We start from the raw sequence: 23,127 nt of genomic DNA on the forward strand, positions 1-23,127 counted from the left end.
TGTTCCCTCTCTCGCTGGCTGTCTCTATCTCTGTCAAATAAATAAATAAAATCTTTAAAAAAAAAAAAAAGAAAATGGATTTATAAGGGCACCTGGGTAGCTCAGTCGGGTAAGCGTCCTGATTTCAGCTGAGGTCATGATCTCAGGGTCCTGGGATTGAGCCCTAAGTCAGGATCTGCACTGTGCATGGAGCCTGCTTAAGATTCTCTCTCTCCCAGGGTGCCTGAGTGGCTCAGTCATTAAGTGTTTGCCTTTGGCTCAGGATGTGATCCCAGGGTTCTGGGATCGAGCCCCGCATCGGGCTCCCTGCTCTGCTGGGAGCCTGCTTCTTCCTCTCCCACTCCCCCTGCTTGTGTTTCCTCTCTCACTGGCTGTCTCTCTGTCAAATAAATAAATAAAATCTTAAAAAAAAAAAAAGATTCTCTCTCTCTCTCTCTGCCTTACCCCTCACACACTCTCTCTCTCTAAAATAAATAAATAAATAAAATTCAAAATTTTTTTAAAGTTAAAAAAAATGAATTAATAAATCTTACTTGGGTAGAAAGACAACTGTAGAATTACAGGAAAATGGGTCTGAAAATGAAAATTAACATCAGAATGTTGAGGACATGAAGTATTAGGCATAGACTGTGATTTTACTGGTGTATAGTTGGGAGGCATCCACTGTATTCAACAGAGAAATCAGTGCCTCAAAGAAACATTTTAGCAAATTAAGCTGATGTAAGTATATAAAATGACCTGGAAAGTATTCAGAATAGAGACAGGAGGAGAAGTAGAACTGATCAGTGCATGGACTGAGGAGGTGTATGCAGAGACAGTTGTTCTGTTTCTCTTTTATTAAATCTCACAGCAATGGGATTTCAAAGAAGGAAATGATTCTAGAAATCTTGAAATCAAAATCAGAGAGTTACTGATGCACCAAAGGTAACAACAGTAAATCAGAAAATGAGAAACTGAGTTAACTTCCAAGAGGAAAGGATGAGAGAAGTAGTCTGAACTGATGCACTTGACCATACCCGTCCCCAAAAGAGAGACCGTTGTAAGGTATCTGGATAGCACTTACGGCATCAGAACTATGACTGTCACTTCCCCCATTTTCCCCAAAGATAACCTGCATCCTTCGTACCTTAGAAGCTAGAACAAGAATTTTATAACACACAGTAAAATGACATCGTTTTAGTCTTTCTTGCAAAATTCTGGTCAAAAAGGTCACATGTTCTCTAATTCATGTAAGAACCTGGAAAACAAAACCAAATAAAATATCTACTGATATGATTAATAGGGTCAAATTTAAATATCATATGGCAAGGTGAAACTCTCAAAACAGGTAAATCTGTTGGTTAAAAAGAAAACTTGAGATGGAACATAATTTAAATTCAAGAAACTCCTGTGGAAGAATAACTGGATTTTATCTTATTGATAGAGATACGTACTCATGTATAATTACTGACTTTAAAAAGATGTTTTTAAATCTAGTTTTAATAAAGCAGCATTACAAAGTATAAAATATATTAAATAATATTTATTAAATAAAATTTATTAAAGCAATATAAAATGTAGAGATGCAGAGAAAGATGAGAAAGTGTTGACTTGTCAGTGATATCGATAAGTTATTTTGGGACCAGTTATATTTACTCTAAATATATTACGCTTCCAGTCTATACTAAAACCACTGATCAAAAGGTGTATTTCTAAATCAAAATCAATTAAGAGCTTGGTTTCAAAAATAAGGCTTCCGACCCAGGAAAGTACAAAGAAGAAACACTTACAGCAAATATGTACAACAATTCACTATTCAGATTTGTAATGCTCTTTCAAGCTCCCAAGATGAAAGAATTTCAAAGAACACTCTTCACTCATCCTCTCCAACACCCTCCACACATTTCCTCTGGTCAGAACCAATGCACACATTAATATTCATGCCGGTGAGTGAGCACATTTGTACTGGCTTTCTTCTGTAAGTCAAGGAGGGGTTAAGTAATCTCTAATTAATGTTGCCAGACTGATATATACGAGATGCTTCCTCTAGAGGGGCAACACTGGTAACATTTCTAGGTATACCTTATAAATGGATTTTTTTAATAAATTAGATTTTTTTGCTTATTGCTTCTAAGATTTTTTTTACTCAATATTGATTAAATAATCTTCAACATTACTAATTTGAATGTGTATAACACCCTACAGCCCAGAAGTCACTTCTTTATATTCTTTACCTTAAAAACCTATCATCATTTATATTCTTACAAATATATAGATAAGAAAGTTAAAACTGCAAGAGGAAGAAATGGAGACGAACCCAGATAGAGTCATATTGAGACAAAGTATGTTTACTATGAATAACATAAGCCACCTGGTGACCAGGAGCCCATTTGGCTCATTCATTCATTCATCCAACAAATAGTTACTGAGATAACTATTAAGTGGTAAGCTCATTTATTTTTGTAACCATAGAGCCTAACACAGGCCTGGGCCATTCTAGTTGCTCAGAAAATCTTTCTGAATAGGCTTCAAGCATGTACTGAAATAAACATTGAAAAGCCCCATTTCTGTATTATGTTTCTTATTAATCATCATTATTATCAAATTATGTTCTCTGCCATTAGACAGTTTATTTCTATTGGAAAGTAGTGGGCAGATATGAAATGACTAGAGAACAATTCACGATAAAGGTAAGTTACAATAAACGAGATAATTACTAAGGAAAGATAATCATTCATACAAAAAAAAATTCCTACCACATTCTTCCTTTAAACCATCAACTACCATAATCAATTCTTACTTGAAGACTCAGAAAACAACATCAATAAAAATATGCAACTTTTCAATAATATAGCTACTGTGTATCAAATGCTACATTTATTCTATGTTACAAACACGTCTTTTTCTGAGATATATAGAAACTAAACTGCATCTGTGACTTCACATTAACTAATGAAAAGCTGACTGCCTATTCTTCACCTAAGCCATATTTTCAATATATAATTCATTAATTCATTTATTATTTCAGAAAATATTTATTGAGTACTTGTATTCTAGGCCCTATGTTAATTAATTGCTTCTCCCTTTGTGTGTTTTTCTTGCCCTCATCCCTCCTAAAAACTTACAAATTTCAATAGCAACATCATATGGCTTTGAGGTTAACAGTAGTAGCATTAATATTAGTATAATTTAAAAAAATCTATAAAAACTAGGCCACCTGAATCAAATACCATTTTATTCTAAGTTGGTATAGTTTTAAAGGTATAATTAATCAAAATTTAAATATGATTATATTTTCAAATAAAAATCAAACATAATCATTCTGATAAAAAGGGATGATGTCAGATATTCACATCTTCATTGAAATTATGTGGCAATCATATTTTAAAAGTTATCTAACTGAAATGGTATTGTACATTTCAGCAAGACCAGAGCACCTTTTGAGGAGTACAACCAACTTATTGGTTAATTTACTAATTAAGGGTAGAAATACAATTCTTAAAGATTAGTACAGAGTTTATATTTGGCTGACCTTGAGGGGTTACAGAAGTTTTTCTGGCAGTTCAATGGATAATAATAATTAACTTTTAAAGATAAAACATATCATGCATGGTATTAATCAGGTTAATTTTTAAATCAGGTACATTCATAAACCAAAATCAAAGAACACTAATAAACAAACTACAAATCTTGTTTTCCTTTCAGATTTCTATTCTTGAAAGCAGCAGAAGAAATGACTTGAGAGAAATTGGGATAGACTGAAAGATAGCTAAATAATTTGATAAAATAGGGTCTGAATATTCTCAAATCTATATTATTATTAAGAATACTTCTTTCAACTGCTGTTAACAACTCTGGTCCCTAGACACTTTGTTCCTCTTCTCTTTTCTTCCTCCTTCCCTTCTTTGGTCCTCCTACCCTCTCTTCCTCTCTCCCTCCCTCCCTTCCTACCTTCCCCTTGCATTTTTATATTTCTAACTCCTCTTTCTCTTCATCTTCCCAGTACCCATTCCCAGTACCCAACATTACAGGAGTTAGAGGTAGGCTTCAGTAATGTAAAATACAATACAAAGCAACACTGGCCTTGTGTTAATTTTGTTTGTATGTCGAAACATGGAAAGAAGTAACCTGTCTCCGTATAAGCAACTTGCTGAGTCATTAATGGCTGATCACGACTTGCAAGCAATGAGAGAAAAGGAAGGGAGATAAGTTTTAGTTGGCCAGATTTGGACTAAGACAGATACTAGTAACAGAGACAGGAGGAGTAGGGATGACCAACAAGGGTAAGGTTTAGTAAGCCCAGGAAACCAACATACATTTTCCATTTCCCAGTCACATACCAGCTCTCAGATCAAGCAAAAGTCTGAAGGGAGCAAAACCAAGAGGGAGAATGTGTCGAGACAAATACTGAACCTAAAGTGAATAGGCAGGCAAACCAAGAAGGAGATTCATAAAGAAGGAGGCCCTCACAGGACAGCTGTCAGAGGTCCACAGCAAGTAAAGGAGCTATGGAAGGTACTGGGTTGTTATGGACACCTAGAAAGTCAATCCATTACGTATGAAGGGACTCTTAAGCCACATTTGATCAAAATTGGAAAAAAAAAATACCCATTCTTGTAGACTAAAACCCTCTGACCATAAAACAAACAACAGTGGTTTGAGTAATTCAATAACATAGCCCCTTATGATTTGAGAGTGATCATTGTAGAACCTTTTCTCAGGGTAAATGTGTAATTGGTAATGGATCAATAAGTAATTTCTTTCAGGAGGAAAAGCTCTTGTTTTCTTTTTTATTTATTTATTTTTGAAGCAGCAAGGCTCTTAAATCAGAATGGAGCAAATACATTTAGAAAGTTGAGATTACTCTAACCAGCAAGATTCCTTGCTGCACTAGTTAAGCTTATCTCAACTGATCATTTATTTATGATGCCATAAAAATACAGATGCTTTCAATTTTGATTGTTAGATATTTGCTGAAAGGCAGTTGAAATTACTTTCCCAGGGATCCCATTTGACAACTGCATTTGGAATTGAAAATTTACAACAGTTCAATAATGGTTGTGCTGAGGTGTTTTTTTTTTGTTGTAGTTGGTTTTTTTTTTTTTTTTCTTTTCTTCTAAGATTAGCAATGAATTCAGCTCTTGTGGTCAGTGTAAACCCTTACTCAGCTAAATGGAAATTCTAGAAGTCTAGTGGAAAACTAAGATTAAGAAAATAAATGAATAAATCTTCAAGAATTAAGACCCTACAAAAGTCTGTTTTCATGCATTTTGGTGTTTGATGGCTTTCCTAATCATTTTAGAATGAACACCTGAAGGCCAATTTCTAAGAGAAAAGAGTGTGTTAACCTAATCAAATTGTCTTCTGAGGCATGGGTGCTAGTAAAGGGAGAACTTATAGGGATAGACAAAAGCAAAACAAAACGAATTTACATAATCACATTGGACAGAAAAGATAAACTATACCTCAAGGATAAAAGGGGAAATGGGGAGAGACTTACATACTTTTTAAACCTTCTGGAAATTACAGATATTCAACTAAGAACTATGATGACAAGAACCCATTAGAGTTTTTGAATATGCGACACTTTCCTATGGTTGTTACTTTTATATATTAGTAAAATATTAATATCACTTAACAATGAGAGACTGCATGTACTTGGCAAATATTGCTATAAAATGAGATAAAGAATTACAACTATACAAATTAGTAACTCTTTGAATGCAGAGATATAGGGCAGAGTCTCCAAGCTACAGTCAGTTAAGGCAACTTTAAAAAGTTTAAAAAAAAAAAGTCTTCTTTTTAAATTTGTTATCTATGATATGCTGACTGAATTCTTACAGTAGGCTTAGAGCTTGGGGAAAAAGGAATCATCCCAGGATATAAATGCTAAGAGTCCATTTTATTTTCTTCACACTTATGTATCAAAATGAGTATAAGATGGCATAGAAACAATCTTTTCACCATTTTCTTTTCTATCCCTAATTACCCTTGAAGTTCCCTTTTCTCCCATCCATTGCATGTTAACTTTAGACAATTCTTTTCTCAAGTGAGGAAAGAAATAAGGACACTGGGTTCAGATCTTTTGATGTTACCAGTATTACAACCTCATGCTTCTAGTCAGATGGAACAGTATTAACTAGGCAATAATTCAGCTTATTAATTTGGCAAGTCTGCCTGAAGTCACTAAAAACATACTGAAATAAATCTTTGTGAACAGAGACTTGAGAGGAATTCACACTTAAAAACCAAAAAAATATATTTTCTATTGTAAAGAACATTTTTAGCAACAACAGTTGGACTAAGGTCTTATTACTTCTTAAGTGTATTTATATTTTCTGTACCGAAGTGCTGGTTACTGGGAAGGAGAAACCTCCAAAAGGCAGAATTATAAGTTATTTATAATTAAAAAAAATAACTAATAATAAAAAATAAAAGCTGAATCTTATTTTTAAAGTACTTACTATATGCAGCTCTAGGTAGTCGCCCAGACCAGAAGAACTGTCCACTCGCACCAATACAGCTTCTTTTTGAACCGTGCTAAACCCTATGGCCAGTCTGTCTGCTCGTGTACTTGGCCGGTCATTAGGAGGCCACTTATACGTGATTTGTCCACCACCTTTGCTGAAGATATATGTTGTCCCAGCTGGAAAAGAAAAACCAAAACCAATTAGTCCAAACGCATCAGGTAAACAATTTTCCTGTATTTGTTATATTGACATATCCGTAAATGATTAAATTTACACTATGGCAAAAATGAAAAACCAACATGAACTATGGCAAAAACAGTGAGCAAATCACAGATTTCAATCAAACAGGCTCAAGAAAGAGAAGAGAGGATTTTTAAAAGAATTCTCAAGGCAGCTCAGTTTTTAATATACTCATTAAACCTACCAGCAGGTGTTTCAGAACAAATGGGTGATTACTACTGCTACTTTTCCCATTGAGTTGGACAAACTTGGAATCGAATGGGGTTTTATTTCTCCCTGCCTGTGTTTTAGAAATAGTTTAGTAGGAAACACTAACTTTGGCTGCTTCCAAAAGGAGCAGAAACATATATCAACTTGTTTTTGAAACAAGAGTTGCAAGTGCATGTGACAGGGTCATACAGCACAGTGAAGCAAATCACCACTACACTACCAATGAACTTTTAGGATTTAGGGAAAGGGTCTATTCACATATGACAGATGATAACTAATGGATAAATAGTCATAAGCCCCGGGAGTCATGTCAAGAAAATACAGATAATAGATCTCATCAACAAAAGTGAGATCTTATTTAACAAGCAATATCTAGTAGCTGTCAAGCTATCCAGGATCACAAAAAGACCCATTTTTTTCTTCGAAAGTGAATGCTAGTCTTACAATACTAAGTATATCATAGCCTCATTCTGGTGAGTGTTCAAATTTGAATTTATGGTGTTGATGTCAGTAAATTATCCATCTTACTTTAAAAAGAGCTTTGTTTCAAACAAGTTTACTAAGCATCCAATGCATTTAATCCCTATCTTATTGCACCACAACAAAATCTATCTCGCTGAATGCAATAAAATGGAATCTCTACGTCAGAACATTTGGAAGAGGCATGCAAAGATATATATATATGGAGAAAGAGAGGAGAAAAGACCTTTCTCCACACTAAAAGGGACCGCAGAAATATTGGCAAAGTTATCCTAGGAACGGATGTCATTAGAATACAATTTATAAATGTTAATATAGACTTCCAATAACAAAGGAAGCCAATACATATTTATTGTGTTCCCACTCTGTGCCAAACATGGTAAGGAAAGTGCTAAGAGTAAATATTTAAATTTAGGCCACAAAGCATCTTGTGTTTATAGAAAAATAGCTTCTACCAAGAATAAGGCTTATACATAAAAAGTGAGTGTATAGCAGGATGTTTTTAAGATTTCTATATATTAAATTTCTGTCATTACCAAATGTACCAATTGAATGAAGTTGACTTAATGTCAAGTTTGAGTTAATTTAATTAAATAGCTGATAATATTTTGTTTTCTCTTTTTGCGTTTTGGAGCCAACTGCCCTTCGTATTCTGTTTGAAACATTTCCACAGGCCTTTCAGAAACTCCAAGACCTCTGCAATATGCCTCCTGCCTGACTGGTTCAGAAGGCCTTGGGTAGACATGACAATAGAAACATGTTAGGATAATAGTAAATGTAAAAGTGATAAAATAGAACCTTATTAGAATGCAATGGCAGAAAGGCTATGCATTCCCTGTTGATTTTCTTTGGATACTAATGCATGAAAGTAGTTTATCTCTCTCCTGTGAAAATAGTTAAGTTGTACTTCAAAGGTACCCATCAATATGCAAGTAAAAACAATTCAGAATATAGAGATTTGTGTGTCAGAAATCCTGGAGCCTCCAGGACCACTATTCTACATCATCAGAAGCTTATTACTCAGGATACTGATAAGCAAGAAACAATTGATAAATATTTTTCAGCTTGGTCAGTTTTCTCAGATGATTAACTATTGAAGGTCTCACTAAAACCTACATTGATAAAAATTGGACAAGAACATATAAAAGTGAAGGTTTCTTTAACAGGAGACTGTGGTGGTGACCTCTGAATGTGGTTACTTGAGTACTTCTATTTTGCAGCTTTTAATTAACTTTGTTCTCTACTGACTACATAGTTCCTATGAATTAAGACAAATATTCAAAGCTGGAGATGCTGCCTAACAATGTAAAACATATCTAAGAATTCAGATGTTTTCCAGAATCACCAGAAGAAGGTGGTATAAAGTAAAATATCTTACAGCATAGTGGTTCTTAATATTTAAAATATCACTTTCACAACAATTTTTCATTCCTCTCTACTTCTGTATGGAAAGTTGGGGAAGCAATAGTCCCACGTTACATTTGAGGAAATTTAGTCATAAAGATTGATTTGTTATCTAAAGTTGCAACCTTGGTTAAGTGGCAGAGCTGGTAGGAAACCTAGTATCCAGACTCCTACTCTTGTACTTTTTTTTTATTACAGAACTGTTTCTGTTATCATAACAAGACAGTCAAGAAAAAGTTAATTGGATGTGTCAGTCTGAATTTATCAAGGCCAACTGTTATCATATTCTAATGTCTCATATCCATAAAGTGACATTTGCACTTCATGGTCATATACTGTCCTTTCACCTCACAATGCTTTTAAAAAAGGAAAAATAACATGTAAATGTGAAATGACAGAACATTTAATATACGTAAATTAACATTTAGTTTAGGGTATACTTCCCAAAACTTATGGAACTATGAAAGTTTCTAGTTGCTCAGTTACAGAATGTGAGGATAATAATTTAAAGGTTTATATTTTCAGTAAGGTAAATGTCACAGTACAAACATCGTTACTCAAAATTTGATTTCATCTCATATATCAGTAAGTGCTAAGACTTGGCAACTAGCATGCTATTAACTACTCTGTCTTCCTTAAAATGACTTTCCACTTCAAGTTTTACCAAAACAAAGCAAAAACAATTGTACTACTTTGTGCCAAACAACGCAATTATTTCTAGCATCTTTTTTCTCCAGTTACATCTGGAAAGCAATCTCTTTTGCCTCTTCTTCTGTATGCTCAACAGTGGGTTGTATTGTTCTCATCAGGATAATTCCATAATAAGTGAGAGAATTAGATGTCCAGTTCCCCCCTGCCACTCTTTCCCTACCTCTATAAGCATCTTGGCTTTCTTAAAAGAAAAAAAATATCATATCAAACTCTACAAAATCTCCTATGTTCTTAAATCCCCTTTCTATCAAGATAGAAAGTTACAGTGTATTCTATTCTAGTAACCTTAAAAATATGACAGTACTCCCACAATAAAATACAGCAGGTCAGATGACTAAAGTTTTAAAATCTACTTCATTTAGCATGCATTTTTCTGAACAAGGACATGATGTACTTACTGTAAAGCAGATAGCTAAAAAATTAAGAGTGCAGGCTCTGAATAGACCTGGGTTCAAATTCCAACTGAATCATTTACTAGCAACAACGACTTTGACCAACCTATTTATTCTAAGTCTTGGATATCCCATCTGCAAAATGAAGATACTAACACTATGTGCCTCATAGCGCTCCTGCCAAAATTAAATGAGATACCATACAGTAACACCTTAGTCCAATTCCTGGCATATGGTAACTGCCCAGTAAATTTTACAGAGTACAGATGGTGGGTTTGGTGGAAGTGTGTGTGTGTGTGTGTGTGTGTGTGTGCGCGCGCGCGCGCAAGCGCATGTGTTAAAAATATAAAATAACAAAAAAATTATTAAATAAAACCGCAACATTGTTGTTTTATTTTAATATAAGTTTGGAAAAGTTTGTCATTTCAAAGTTGCGTGAAAACCAAATGCCTTTGAAGAAATGACTTTCCTCCACCCCAGTTCTTATTAAACTTTTCAGTATTTCATTCCTTGGATTAGCAGTTTTTCCATATAAACCCATTATATTATTATTTACATTCACTAGTAGTAGACAATAAGAAGGATATTAAATTGCATCACATGGCAGATTTCATGAGAAAAAGAATATTAGTTCATCATCATAAAACAGCTAGCATGGTAAGATTTATAGCATGATGCAAAAAAATTCACTTCGACTGCTAAATAAAGGAGGAAGTCTATACAAAATGAACTGCAGTCTAGCTTTATTATTTTAATTTTAACATGCTTTATTGTATTATATAAGTGAATTCAATGTGCAGCAACAGTACATCTTAATCACCGTTCCAAGCATTTTAGGAACATAGAAAGGCACATGAAGAAATGTGTCACCTTTATTATTTATGCATGGTTCTATATGACAATCACTGACACATCAGTGCCATGACTACTAATGGATTTATTGCAAATTAACCTCGACATCCATCACATCACTGAATGTATGGATGACTCAAACTTAAAGTGGTTTTCAGCAATCTCCACTTTTAAGTCGTGCAGCAAATCTGTATTACTGCAAATTCATTAGCAGAGCTGGCTCCGTCAGATGCAAATTTATCTGTGTCAACATACTTCACGCTGCAATAAATGTTTGTAAAAATTATACGTGGGCTCTTATTTCTAATGTCTGAATTGCCTGTGATGTTATAAAAAGAAATATTTTTAGATTTTATTTAACATCTATTTACATAAAGGGCTCTCTCCTCTCCTTGTCTTATTGCCAGCCATCTCTTCCCTAAATGTGCTCACTTCAGCCTCGTTTGTTTCTGCAAAAGTTAATATGTTCCCCCAAGTGGATTGAACCTTCCTGAAAAAGAAACACAACCGGCATGTATAGGTCTGCTCGTTTATTAGTTGCTCTGCACCCTTACTACATGAACAATAATCACTTCTAAACATTAATCTCTAACTCATACGTATACGAATAAAAGGTTCCTTTCTGAAAGCCTATAATTCAAATGTCACTGTGTAGCCAACATGAAACATTCAGGCCATTATCATTTTATTAAATGTAACAGGGATATAACCCTTTTTTCCCCCATTAAAGTTTGGAATTAAGCTAAGGTAGTCAGATGGAATTAAAATAAAAGAATTATAAGTAAGAAGAGCTTTTATTCCTTCTATAACTTTGTGCAGAGGCTAGTGTTAAATTTAAATTTTCTGAACAATTTCTACCTGCAGAGGCATTATTTTGAGTAAAGTTCATAGAAAGCAAAAGCAATGAGAAGGTCAATTTCTATGACGAAAAAAAAAAAAAGTTTTCAACCATAGTAAAATTCCTAACTGGTGAAACTTAAAAAAAGAATAAATCTTAACAAACTCACGTGTACACTAAATCAACAACTTATTGCAGTTTAAGTTTCTGTAAATTCTTTGCAAGATCACAAGGAATTATTTCATGAAATTGAGCACTATTTTTCATAATAGGAACATTAACAACCCAGGAAAGGTGGGCATTATAACCAGGAGAGATGAATGGAACAAGTAAGTAATAAGTAATAAGAATTCCTGCCCAAAATATGTAATCAACTCTCAATTGAAAAGTAGTAACAACAATTACCAACTCTGAGAAGTGAGAGACAGAGCTCAATTCTACTGTTCATCTAAGGATGAACAAATACTAGGGAAAGAAAATGAAAATAAAGACCATATCTCATAATTTGAGCCTCTTTGTGGAGAACAGAGACTTGGTAGAATTAACAAATGCATTACAACTGGCTAAAAAGAAAGAAAATGACATAGGATTTTTACCTGTATATCTTTGAGAAAGAAAACAGATAAGTCCTTAATAAAAGAAACAGGGCAAGAAACATGACCTATCACTGAAATGGCTTCGCTACTGGCTGTAGTCTGCATCAGACCAGAGCAAAGAAAGTCAAGAAGAGTTAAAGCAATTCCCAAACAATGAAAGCCTTTTCAAAGTAGCTCATTACAACATTCAAGATAGAACAACAGGAGGCTTCTCATATACTGCAAGTCACATGTGCCACCAGAATCCTAGACCTTTAGGAATTAAGGTAATTTTTTGAGTTTTTTCTTTAAACAGTTTGATAACTATTTATTAAATTTCATGCAAACCGAGAAAGATGGGAAAAGTCAAAATTGTGAACACCCTGCTTTTCTCCAGTGGAGTTTCCCAGAGTGACGCTATCCAGGGACAATGCACACATGCTGCTCTATTAAACACCAATCATGAACTCAGTTCAGGCTCTTTCACAAAGATTCTTGAACCCCATACAAATCAGAGATCCAGCTAGACTCTCAGGGTCTCCAAGGATTCACTAGGCATTAACAATTAATGTCTCCCAAACTTGCCCTGGGATCAAAGGAGGCTGAATCACACATTCTGCAGTAGACTTGGGAGATGTGCAAGCAGAGGAATTCTCTCCACTAAGCTGGCTGATAGGACATTCGGCTCTGGCTCAGCCAAGATACCATTTTAAAATAAAAAGTGGTGTGTGCTTATTCAATAAGAAACTTTAATCAAAATATAACCATCTATAAGATGGAATAGCAAAAAGCTATCATGATTCCTATAAGGTCGGGAATTATTACTCTCCAAGATAATTTCAACAGTAATTATGCACTTCAATAAGTAAGGAAATTTTCCTTTTCCCTACCGGCCCAAAACTTTTCTCTTAATAAAAATCTTTTTCTAATAAATATTCTGTATTTTCTATAGTCTGCATTTTCTTTAATAAAAATTCTACATTCTGTGATCTTGGGAAGAACAACATATTTAAAAATGCATCATGTATATTTCTCATTCTGATATTTGACATTTTCCTATTTTGACATTTATGGAAAGAGTATGCTACATGAAAAAATGTATTCATTCTTTTGAAAACAAGTGTGTTCCTCTTTAATAACTGAAGTAATTCTTTAGAATATAAGTGGATTCATGGCCTACCCTGTCCAGATCCTAGACATTTATTCAGAGATATCACAAATTACACACAGATTGTGCATTGCACAATCAAAAAGACAGCATTCATGTAAGAGATATGAATGGCGTTCACTGGTCTTGTGTGTGGTTATGACTCTACCTCATCAAACACTGAAGCCAAGTGTAGTCATCTGGATAAGTTACTCTCTTTTTCTGTCTTATAAGGAAATTAATTGAAACAAGAAAAATTCTTAAGCTGACATACCTGCTGGTTGTCTGATATTTGCTAATTATGTGAACGAAGCTAAGAATATAAAACTTAAAACACAGAGCCCTTTTCCCCAAACAGGTAGGACCTGCGCATTAAAGGTAAATATCAGGGAAGGATAGTTTATGAGAGATGTCAGATAAATGGTATTCAGCCATGTCATCTAGTTTGGATTTTTAAGAAATCTTTGAAAAGGTGACAATATTAAAGGCAGTGATTAATGGTAACCTTAAAAAATGAGCAGAAAAATGATAAACCAGAGTAATTATATTTATATCTTTTTAGATCAAAGTCACATAAGTAGTTGAATATTTTGAGATAATTTTCAAGACAGTGAATACTGTTTTAGAAAATCTATACAATAATACTTCACTTAGTGATTTCTTTGCAATATGTTTTTTTTTAAGCTATTTATTATTTCCCTCCCTAAACACGTTATTTAGAAAACATTCCCTCCAGGAACAGTTGAGTTCAATAGTTTGAGTGGCCCAAGCTTGTTCCAAGATCAAATTTTAAGTCCTGGAAACTTTTAAAAGGCTCCTGGGATCTAAGTTCTCTTCCTGAAAAGAAAAACAAATAAGTGGTATTCCTTCTGCCAATCAGATTAGGAAAAAACTTCATAAAGATAGCAAAGTGATCTAAAGTTAAAAATAAAACCAAGCAAAGCAATCCCACAACCAATAACCCTAAGAACACCAAATGCTTACGTCTTCCCTTCTGAACCTAGGCTCACTCCAGCAGTAAGTGAACTTTATTAAAAAGTCTCTACCAAGGAATTCAGTAATCAATTTGCATTAGAGCTATAGGCAGCAGGGATGGGAGAGAAGAAATCACACCTTCAGGTACTTAAAGAAAAATCTTATTTTAAAGAATATACAATAAGCTGTGTGAGTCCCTAATAAATTCTTTTAATTTTTTTATTGTGTTATGTTTTTGATGTAGTGTTCCATGATTCATTGTTTGCGTATAACACCCAGTGATCCACGCAATATGTGCTCTCCTTNTCACCATACAGTATATCCTTAGTTTTTGATGTAGTGTTCCATGATTCATTGTTTGCGTATAACACCCAGTGATCCACGCAATATGTGCCCTCCTTAATACCCATCACCGACCTATCCCATTCCCCCACTCCCCTCCCCTCTGAAGCCCTCAGTTTGTTTCCCAGAGTCCATAGTCTCTCACGGTTCAATTCCCCCTTCTGTTTAGTCCCTAATAAATTCTTTAAATTATTAGCTGTTAGGAAAATTGTACTTGACGAGTAACAATGCCCTTAAATTTATTCTTTTTTAAAAGTTAATAGTGAAAATAGCTTTCATCAAGTTTCCAGAGTCAAGAATTCATTAGAACTATTGTGTCAAAAAATTAATGTTATAAAAAAGCGACATAAGCATAGACTTAATGCTAAAATGCTCTTAGAGATAACTAAGCAAATCTTTCCATTTCAAATGACAAAATGGAGGCCCAGAGAAAGCAAGTGATTTCTCAGTGTCACAGACAGTGAGGGTCTGTAGCCAACTCTATTCCTAGTGCTTTTTCCACGATACAGTGAAGAGCTGAGATCAAATGACTGCTTCTTATTTAGAAAAAAAGCTAAAAAATTCACAAATCAAGGTCTCACTTCAATCATCTCTAGAATCTTTTTAATGATGCTTTCCTGGACTGGTTTGGAGAGACTCAAAGTTTCTGTAATGACACTTAGCAAAAATGACTCATTCACATTCTGACATTTTCAGAGTCTAGCCTGAATCTTTAAAAGGTGTGAGGCCTTTGCAAAGCTTTATTGTAAGCATCCTGCCTCTGAAGCTATCCCTGCCTTCAGTTTATTCTAAGGTTCCTGAATTACCAAACACAGATGCAAAGAACAAATTTTTATTATTAACACAATAATCACTTCTATTCTATACCCAAAAGACCTTATAACTTTTTAACAGTGACACTGTTTCCTGCCCTTAGCAGCGGAATTAAATCCTGAACACAAAAGTGCGTGAGGTTACTTTGAACAATTTACATTACATATTTAATACAGGGGCCACCAGGGGCACCTGGGTGGCTCAGTCAATTAAGCATCTGCCTTTGGCTCAGGTCATGATTCCAGGGCCCTGGGATCCAGTTCCACATCGGGCTTCTTGCTCAGTGTGCAGCCTGCTTCTCCCTCTGCCTGCCATTCCCCCTGGTTGTGCTGGCTCTCTTTCTCTCTCTCTCTCTGATAAATAAATAAAATAAAATCTTTAAAAAAAAAAGATGCAAGGAACTGAAATTGAGGAATATTCTACAGAATAACTGGCAGCATTCTTCAAAAGAGTCAAGGTTAGGAAAAAACAAAGAAATACTAAGGTGCTGTCCCAAAATGGAAGGGACTGAGGAGACATGACAACTAGATGCAATGTGAGACCTTTGTTTAGATCTCGGACTGTAGAAAAGGACATTAGTGGGATAACTGAGAATGGCTGAAGAATAGGTTAGTACATGGTATCAATGTTAACTTCCTGGTTTTAATCATTGTGTTATGGTATATAAGATGTGAACTTTGAGAGCTGGCTGAAAGGATAAGGAGAGCACTTTTTTATTTTTATTCTTTTTGGTAACTTTTTTTGTAAATCTAAAAGCATTTCAAGGGGCACCTGGGTGATTCAGTCAGTTAGGCATCTGCCTTCAGCTCAGGTCATGATCTCAGAGTCCTGGGATTGAGCCCCACATCGGGCTCCCCACTCAGCAAGGAGTCTGCTTTTCCCTCTCTCTCTGCCCCTCCCCCTGTTCCTTCTCTCTCTCTCTCTCTCAAATAAATAAATAAAATCTTTAAAAAAAAAATCTAAAAGTACTTCAAAATAACTTTTAAACAAAGAAATGCATTGATCATGAACAGCAATTTAGAATCTTGAGTAAGATTGTAGGCCATGGGAATCTATGCAACAAAGGTAGCTTGAAAAATCCCTAGCTCTTGACATTTTAATACTGAATAAAAGAAACCTCATTTAAAATGCAGTCTGGAGGCCAGAAGGGGGCGGTCTCATGCCCTACCACTCTTCCTCAATTGTAGACCCCAATAAGAAGAAGTCTATACTTTACTACTCCAGAAGGAGGAAGATTTTCTCCTGGCTCAGCAACAGCCCAGCCAATGAGAAACTACCCAAGTCAGCCAATGAAAAGCCACTACACTCTAGGACTCCCAGTTTACTCCCTGGACTCTTTGTAAATGCCACTCCCAACTCCTCCCTTACCTCTATAAAAGAACATTCCTCTCCTTTGTTCTCTAGACCTGCCTATGGTTTTGCCATAGTTTGTATGACCTCAATTGCAATTCTCTGCTCTTCCAAAATAAACCCATTTGCTAGTAAAATATCACAAACTTTATGATAGCTCATAATCGTGTGAGCTAATTCCTTCTATAAGTTTGGAATCTAAAAGGGACACTAGTGCCATGGAAAGGCAAAAATAGTATTAATGCTAACAAAGTTTTTTCTAATATATTACTGATATTTGCATGTGTAGGAATTAGTATAGTTGACCCTTGAACAATGTGGGGTTTGGGGACACTGACCTACAGTGGCAAATCCAAGTATAACTTTGATTCCACCAAAACTTTACTAATAGCCTACTCTTGACCAAAGCCTTCTGATATCATAGTCAATTAACACATATTTTATATGTCATACATATTATATACTGTATTCTTGCAGTAAAATAAGCTGAAGGAAATATTATTAAGAAAATCGTAAGAAAGAGAGAATGCATTTGCAGTACATACTGTCTCAAAAAAAAATCTGCACATAAGTGGACCCATGCAGTTCAAACTCATGTTGTTTAAGGGTCAACTGTATATACTGTGGTTGTGATGAAAGAGATGAATACAAAGACAGGGAATAGTGGTCAATATGGAGGAAAGATTCATATCTCTTCTAACATAACAAGGAAAAAAACAAACAAACCTGTGTGAGTTTAATTTAGAGGTTGCTTGAAAGGCTGAAAGCCAGATGGTTTAGTGAGATGGTAGGAAAAGATTCTAACTCAGAATAAGGAGTTGGGATTTTTGACAAAAACAAAACACAATACTGAGACAATAGCAGAAGAACACTGATGGAGAAAGAGAATTCAATGCAATATAACAGCATAATCCAAGAATAAAAATATCCCTACACTCAATAAGTTATTTAAGCATTTGCTATGTATAAAGCACAATGCTAGACCTGGGGATAATAGGGATATGTCAAAGCTCTAGAATCCAGTTTTTCCACAACTATCACTACTCATTCAATCAGAAGTCAATTTTTGATTTCTCTTATATTCCCATTCTTAGAGCCACTGTTCATATTACATTACCTTTAATCTTAAACATAATACTCATCCTTACTGATATGATACCATCCTGCCTCTCCTTAATTTAAAACTACCTTACAAACTAAAAGTTCATTTTTTGAAATAGCATGTGTAATCACTCCTCTATTCAAAGACTTAACCCTCTACCAAATAATTTTAACTTTAAACATCCTCCATATAAACCAACCCTCTACCTCAGGCAAACTGAAGAGTTCACTTGGTCTCCCAAAATACCCCCAAATTCTCTTTAGGGAAGACAGAATTTAATATGGTTCTGGAAAAATAAGAGAAAAAAATATTATTGTGGGCAGGACTGTCATGAGAAAAGTCACAGAGGCACAAAATGGGTTTCAGAAATAAGCCGTAGATCCGCTTGTATTAATGGGAAGTTACTTTAAAAAAAAAAAAAAAGAAGAAGCTGATGCATTTTTAAGCACCACTATTTCCTATCTCTTTGTGTCCTGAATTGTGTGTCTAGATAAATACAGAATACAAATCACATAGTTGAAATCAGGACTGTTCAAGGTCAGTATTAAAAAGAGATTAGATCAGTTCCAGTATCTCAGTATATTCATAATTCTATGAAATGCAAATTTCCTTACAAAGATTCACATAACTTCGCAAATGTAGGGGAAAAAAACATGATACTACTGTCATAAGATAGAAACGTTATTTAATAAGAAGTGTCTTGGTGATATTTGCTATTTATCACAAATCTTTTCATTCTATTTTATTGGAAATAAAACCATTTCTCATTTGTTTTTATTTTTATTTTTTTTAAAGATTTTTTATTTATTTATTTGACAGAGAGAGAGACATTNTGCTATTTATCACAAATCTTTTCATTCTATTTTATTGGAAATAAAACCATTTCTCATTTGTTTTTATTTTTTATTTTTTTTAAGGTTTTTTTATTTATTTATTTGACAGAGAGAGAGAGACATTNATTTTTTTTAAAGATTTTTTATTTATTTATTTGACAGAGAGAGAGACATTCAGCGAGAGAGGGAACACAAGCAGGGGGAGTGGGAGAGGAAGAAGCAGGCTCCAGCGGAGGAGCCTGATGTGGGGCTCGATCCCAGAACTCCAGGATCACACCCTGAGCCACCCAGGCGCCCCTCTCATTTGTTTTTAAGTCTTGCTCTATGCTTAGTAGAAAAAGTAACAATAATGGTAACCAAAATTAAAATAAAATACGTGTAACTGATTTGTTTATTCATTCCTTATGTTAGGCTCTCTGAAACAGCACATGAAGATAATAAGAATAAAATTCAGCCAATTCTGAGATGTATCAATCCACATATTTTCATAATAAAGATAATAAGAAGCAAAAAATTGGGACGCCAGACCACTTTTTTTGACAAACAATTGTGGGTATTTATAATTTAAAATCCAAAGAGGGAAGTTTTTTTAACCCTTGAAGATATTTAGCCAATGAAATTCAACAAAGGAAATGAATTTTGAAAGTGATAAAAAAAAAAAAATGTTCTCTACGGAGATCTTTCTATTTCACCACCCATGTGAAGATACATAACTATGTGTGAGAGTTGTTTTTGAAGTTGAAATGATTGAAACATTAGAGGGTGGATTAAAGTGCCAAATCAGCCCTGGGGCAGGGAAGTGTCAAACCCTTCTTCTTTTGTATTTAGTTCAATAAAATTCTATCTTCCTAGACTAAAATTACAAGGTGGTTCCCATCTGCACCTCAGATCCTTGAATGCTCAGGTCCCCAGTCTCAAAAGACCCTCAGGTTTGAAACATTAGTCTTTGAGCTCTAGCATCTTCAAATAGCATCTCTGAAAAGGGTTGAGAAAGACCTATAGGACAAAGAGGGAAGAGCACTACTAAGGGCTGAAGTAGGCTTCAAACTTAGAAACATCCAGATCTAGGATCATCCTTAATTCATTTTAAATTGGTAATTGTATTCAAATGAAGTTTGCATGCCATCTGTCTTTGAAGTCATTTAAATTAAATTTTATGACTCTTGAGGGAAAAAGAGGCCATTTCTAACTCGGTATAGTCAACTTACTACTATCAATCACTAATTAGAATTAATTATTAAGAAAGTGATTCCTATTTTCCCTTGAATATTCTAAATCATTTATCAAAGGATGGCATGCCTTTTTGTTTCTTCTTTGGTATATTGAAGTCATAGTCATATGACTTTTGGGTAGATACTAGTGAAGCAATGAGTTTAGTCGGATGTGTGACACTAACGCCATCTAAAAGCTACATTTAACCAAGCGAGCAGTATTTTTGGAACAGCAGGCAGTATAAAAGTGCTTTGTGAATATTAACATATTCTAGCAAATTAGTTTGCACTCATTATCATAAGCAATTACTTACTGTTTAGATGCAGCTCGTATTAAATTGGCAAGCAATTTGCAAGAATTAAAACATAACATAGAGGGCTTTCTGAAAATTCAACAATATACTGAGACAAATGATGCTACTAGGTTCATAGACCATGTACCAAACATGGTTACCCATTAAACATACTTAGCATTAAATAATAGTCGGTTGGCTACATGGGCTTTTAATGCAAGATAATTTTGTAACCATTGTTCAGACACTATCAGTAGCATTATACGCATCAGACACTAGAAGGCATAAAAAAAAAAAAAAAGGCCTCAGGAGTAAGCAGGAAGTCTGTTTTCTGAGAATGAACTACTTGTCACTTTGACTTAATTTGGGTACTTTATTAACCCATCGCACTGTCTTGAGTTATCTGGTACTACCCAAGTTGTCCCTTTTAAAGTTTCTATTGTCTTGGTCATTCCCTCCATTTATCTCAATGGTAGAGAACGCTGATGTTCACCATTACGCATACTGTCTTCTTTAATAATAGAAATCAAAGCTGGGCATACAGCTAAATTGAACATAAGCTGTCCATACAGCTGCCCAGCTAGCCTACATTTCCCATTCTCCCTTGTAGCTTCACAGGGCCAAGTGACTCAGTACTGGCCAATGATACATGGGCAAAAATGTACTTGTGCTTTCCTGCCCATGTCCCTCTCTTTTCTTGCTGAGTGATGACAAAAAGCTGCCAGCTGCCTTAAGACCTAGAAATGGAAGCCACAGATTGAGAACTGTACTCTTCCAGCCTGGGCCCCCTGAAGTGTAACTACTATGTGAGAAAAAAAAATGCATTTTATTCATACCTAAGTATTTTGAGATCACATTTTTACAGCAAAAGGTGTTTATGTAGCCTTTAAAACAATATGACAAAACATTCCCATCTACTTTTTTATGCTTGTAACAGTCAAGTAAATTTGATAGGGAAACTATAATTATCTCTATTTTACAAATTTGAAAGAAAGTGGTGCTTACAGAGGTAAAATGATTTGTCTGTGGTCACAAAGTTATGTGAAACTTTTCTTATCAAAATCTTCCGCAGAAGGCTAGTAATAATCTATTACTCTTTGTATAGTCAACCAACATTACTCACTCTGGCAGATTCTATAGTGGGGGTGTCACATGTTTTCGTGGATCTACCCAATTCCCAAACTCTTTTCTTCCCTACAAAAACAACGTGGCACATTTGCAAAACACGGTGAAAGGAGGTTGTCTGTGACCCTGAAGTAAAGTGAAATTAATTGACCCACAATGACCCTTCAGATTGAATATAGAGCATTCACTTTAGACACCTTATAATTATAAACTCTTTCTCAGCTCCTCTGAGATATAAATATTCTCGCAGCTTGTTGACAGTTTTACAACTCAGGAATGTCTTTCTCCAGAGCCTGGGAACCATCTCTTTGTAATGTAATCACCAAGAAAGATAGGACCCTCTTCCCACTCTCTGCAGAAGTAGAGAAGCCATAAGTGCATCAGCACCAACTAGCAAGCACGAGGGACATAATTACACTGAGCAACCCATAGTGGTCTCCAGTATGTACCCATCAGCTCACCTCAGGGCTTTAAAAGTTCTCCTGCCTTTTGTTTCAGTGCAGTGGAGTCCTAGCTTTTCCCCCATGAGAAAAGTTTTGAGTAAAGTCTCCCTTACGGAGGGAGGGAGGGAGGGAGGGAGGAGATTTCCATAACCCATTCATATTTATTATACTATTCTGCCACCTAAGCTAGTCTCAGAACAATCATAACCCAGTCAAAATTTAAAAAAAGAAAACTGTTTCCTCATTTGATTTTACTTCCTCATTCTCAGAGGAAAATCCGTACTTCTTCATACAACGTTAAAAAAAGTACTATCAGGGAAGCTTAGTAATGAGAAATCTGGAAAAATTTTACTTCGAGGTATTTTCATATACTAACCAAAATGCTAGATAACATTTTATAGCAACATTCTGAGTAACATTCACCTAGTGTGAATTATGAGATACTTCTATAGCAATGCAGTGAGCACTCAATCTCCATTTTCTGAGAATAGTTACCACAAAAAAACAAATACATAATCATCAACATGGAGTAAATTCTACCTATTTCATTTTGTATCAGTTTTGTTTTGTTTGTCTCTAATATTCTATCCTGAGGATAATAATTAGTTGTAATGGTTCCTTGTATTTACCTCAGAGTCTAGAATACCACTAGATGGTTACTTCATAGATCTCTAACAACATTTGATGTGGTGAACAAGATAAAATATGTCATGTCCCAAACTATTTTAAGAATATCTTTTATTTTTCATTTGATGTTTTGGAATTAAATATCTTTGTACAATAGTATAATAAGGAACTTCTTAATTAGAAATTAGAAAACAAAGAAAAGCTTAATGTGTTAAAACCTATGTCAGCAACTTTTCTTGGTGTCTTGAAAAGAACTATAATTTAGAAAATACCATGAAGAGTCCTATAAATTGAGAGTACTGAGAAAAAAGATTAAAATATAGATATATATGTACATATATATATCAGCTATTTCCTCTATTCAACTGTTAACTTTGGAATAAAAGAAAAACTCTTGATTTTCTGTTGATACACATATATGTTATTTTGGAGTATAGGTTTATATATATTCATTTAATCATATGTGTATACTTATGCACTCTTCTTTCAACTCTAATGAATGTATACTTAAAACTCATATAAATGAAAACTCTGTGTATGTATTACATACCTAATCTCAGGAAAGAAAATAAAATGTCATGTTCCCTGATCAGAGAAAGTGAACTATCCCCAACATCACACTGGGGACAGAGAAGTCAAAGTAACAAAGCAGAACAAATAAAATACCAAAGAATAACCCTTCCCTTGAAGAACGGACTAAAATAGATCTCTTTTA

General features: G+C 34.6%; 1 protein-coding gene across 32 annotated transcripts in view; it reads right to left on the reverse strand.

The window, feature by feature from the left end:
• The window catches only part of NRXN1 (neurexin 1), a 1,113,431-nt gene that overhangs the window by 320,094 nt on the left and 770,210 nt on the right, over nt 1-23,127 (reverse strand). For all 32 annotated transcript variants that reach the window (XM_019801696.2, XM_019801695.2, XM_019801700.2 and 29 more), the window contains one exon: nt 6,444-6,625. In XM_019801696.2, coding sequence (XP_019657255.2) covers nt 6,444-6,625 — 182 coding nt within the window. The remainder of the gene's footprint in view (nt 1-6,443; nt 6,626-23,127) is intronic.

The sequence above is a fragment of the Ailuropoda melanoleuca genome, chromosome 4, assembly GCF_002007445.2.
Source record: "Ailuropoda melanoleuca isolate Jingjing chromosome 4, ASM200744v2, whole genome shotgun sequence".
Classification (NCBI taxonomy): Eukaryota; Metazoa; Chordata; class Mammalia; order Carnivora; family Ursidae; genus Ailuropoda; species Ailuropoda melanoleuca.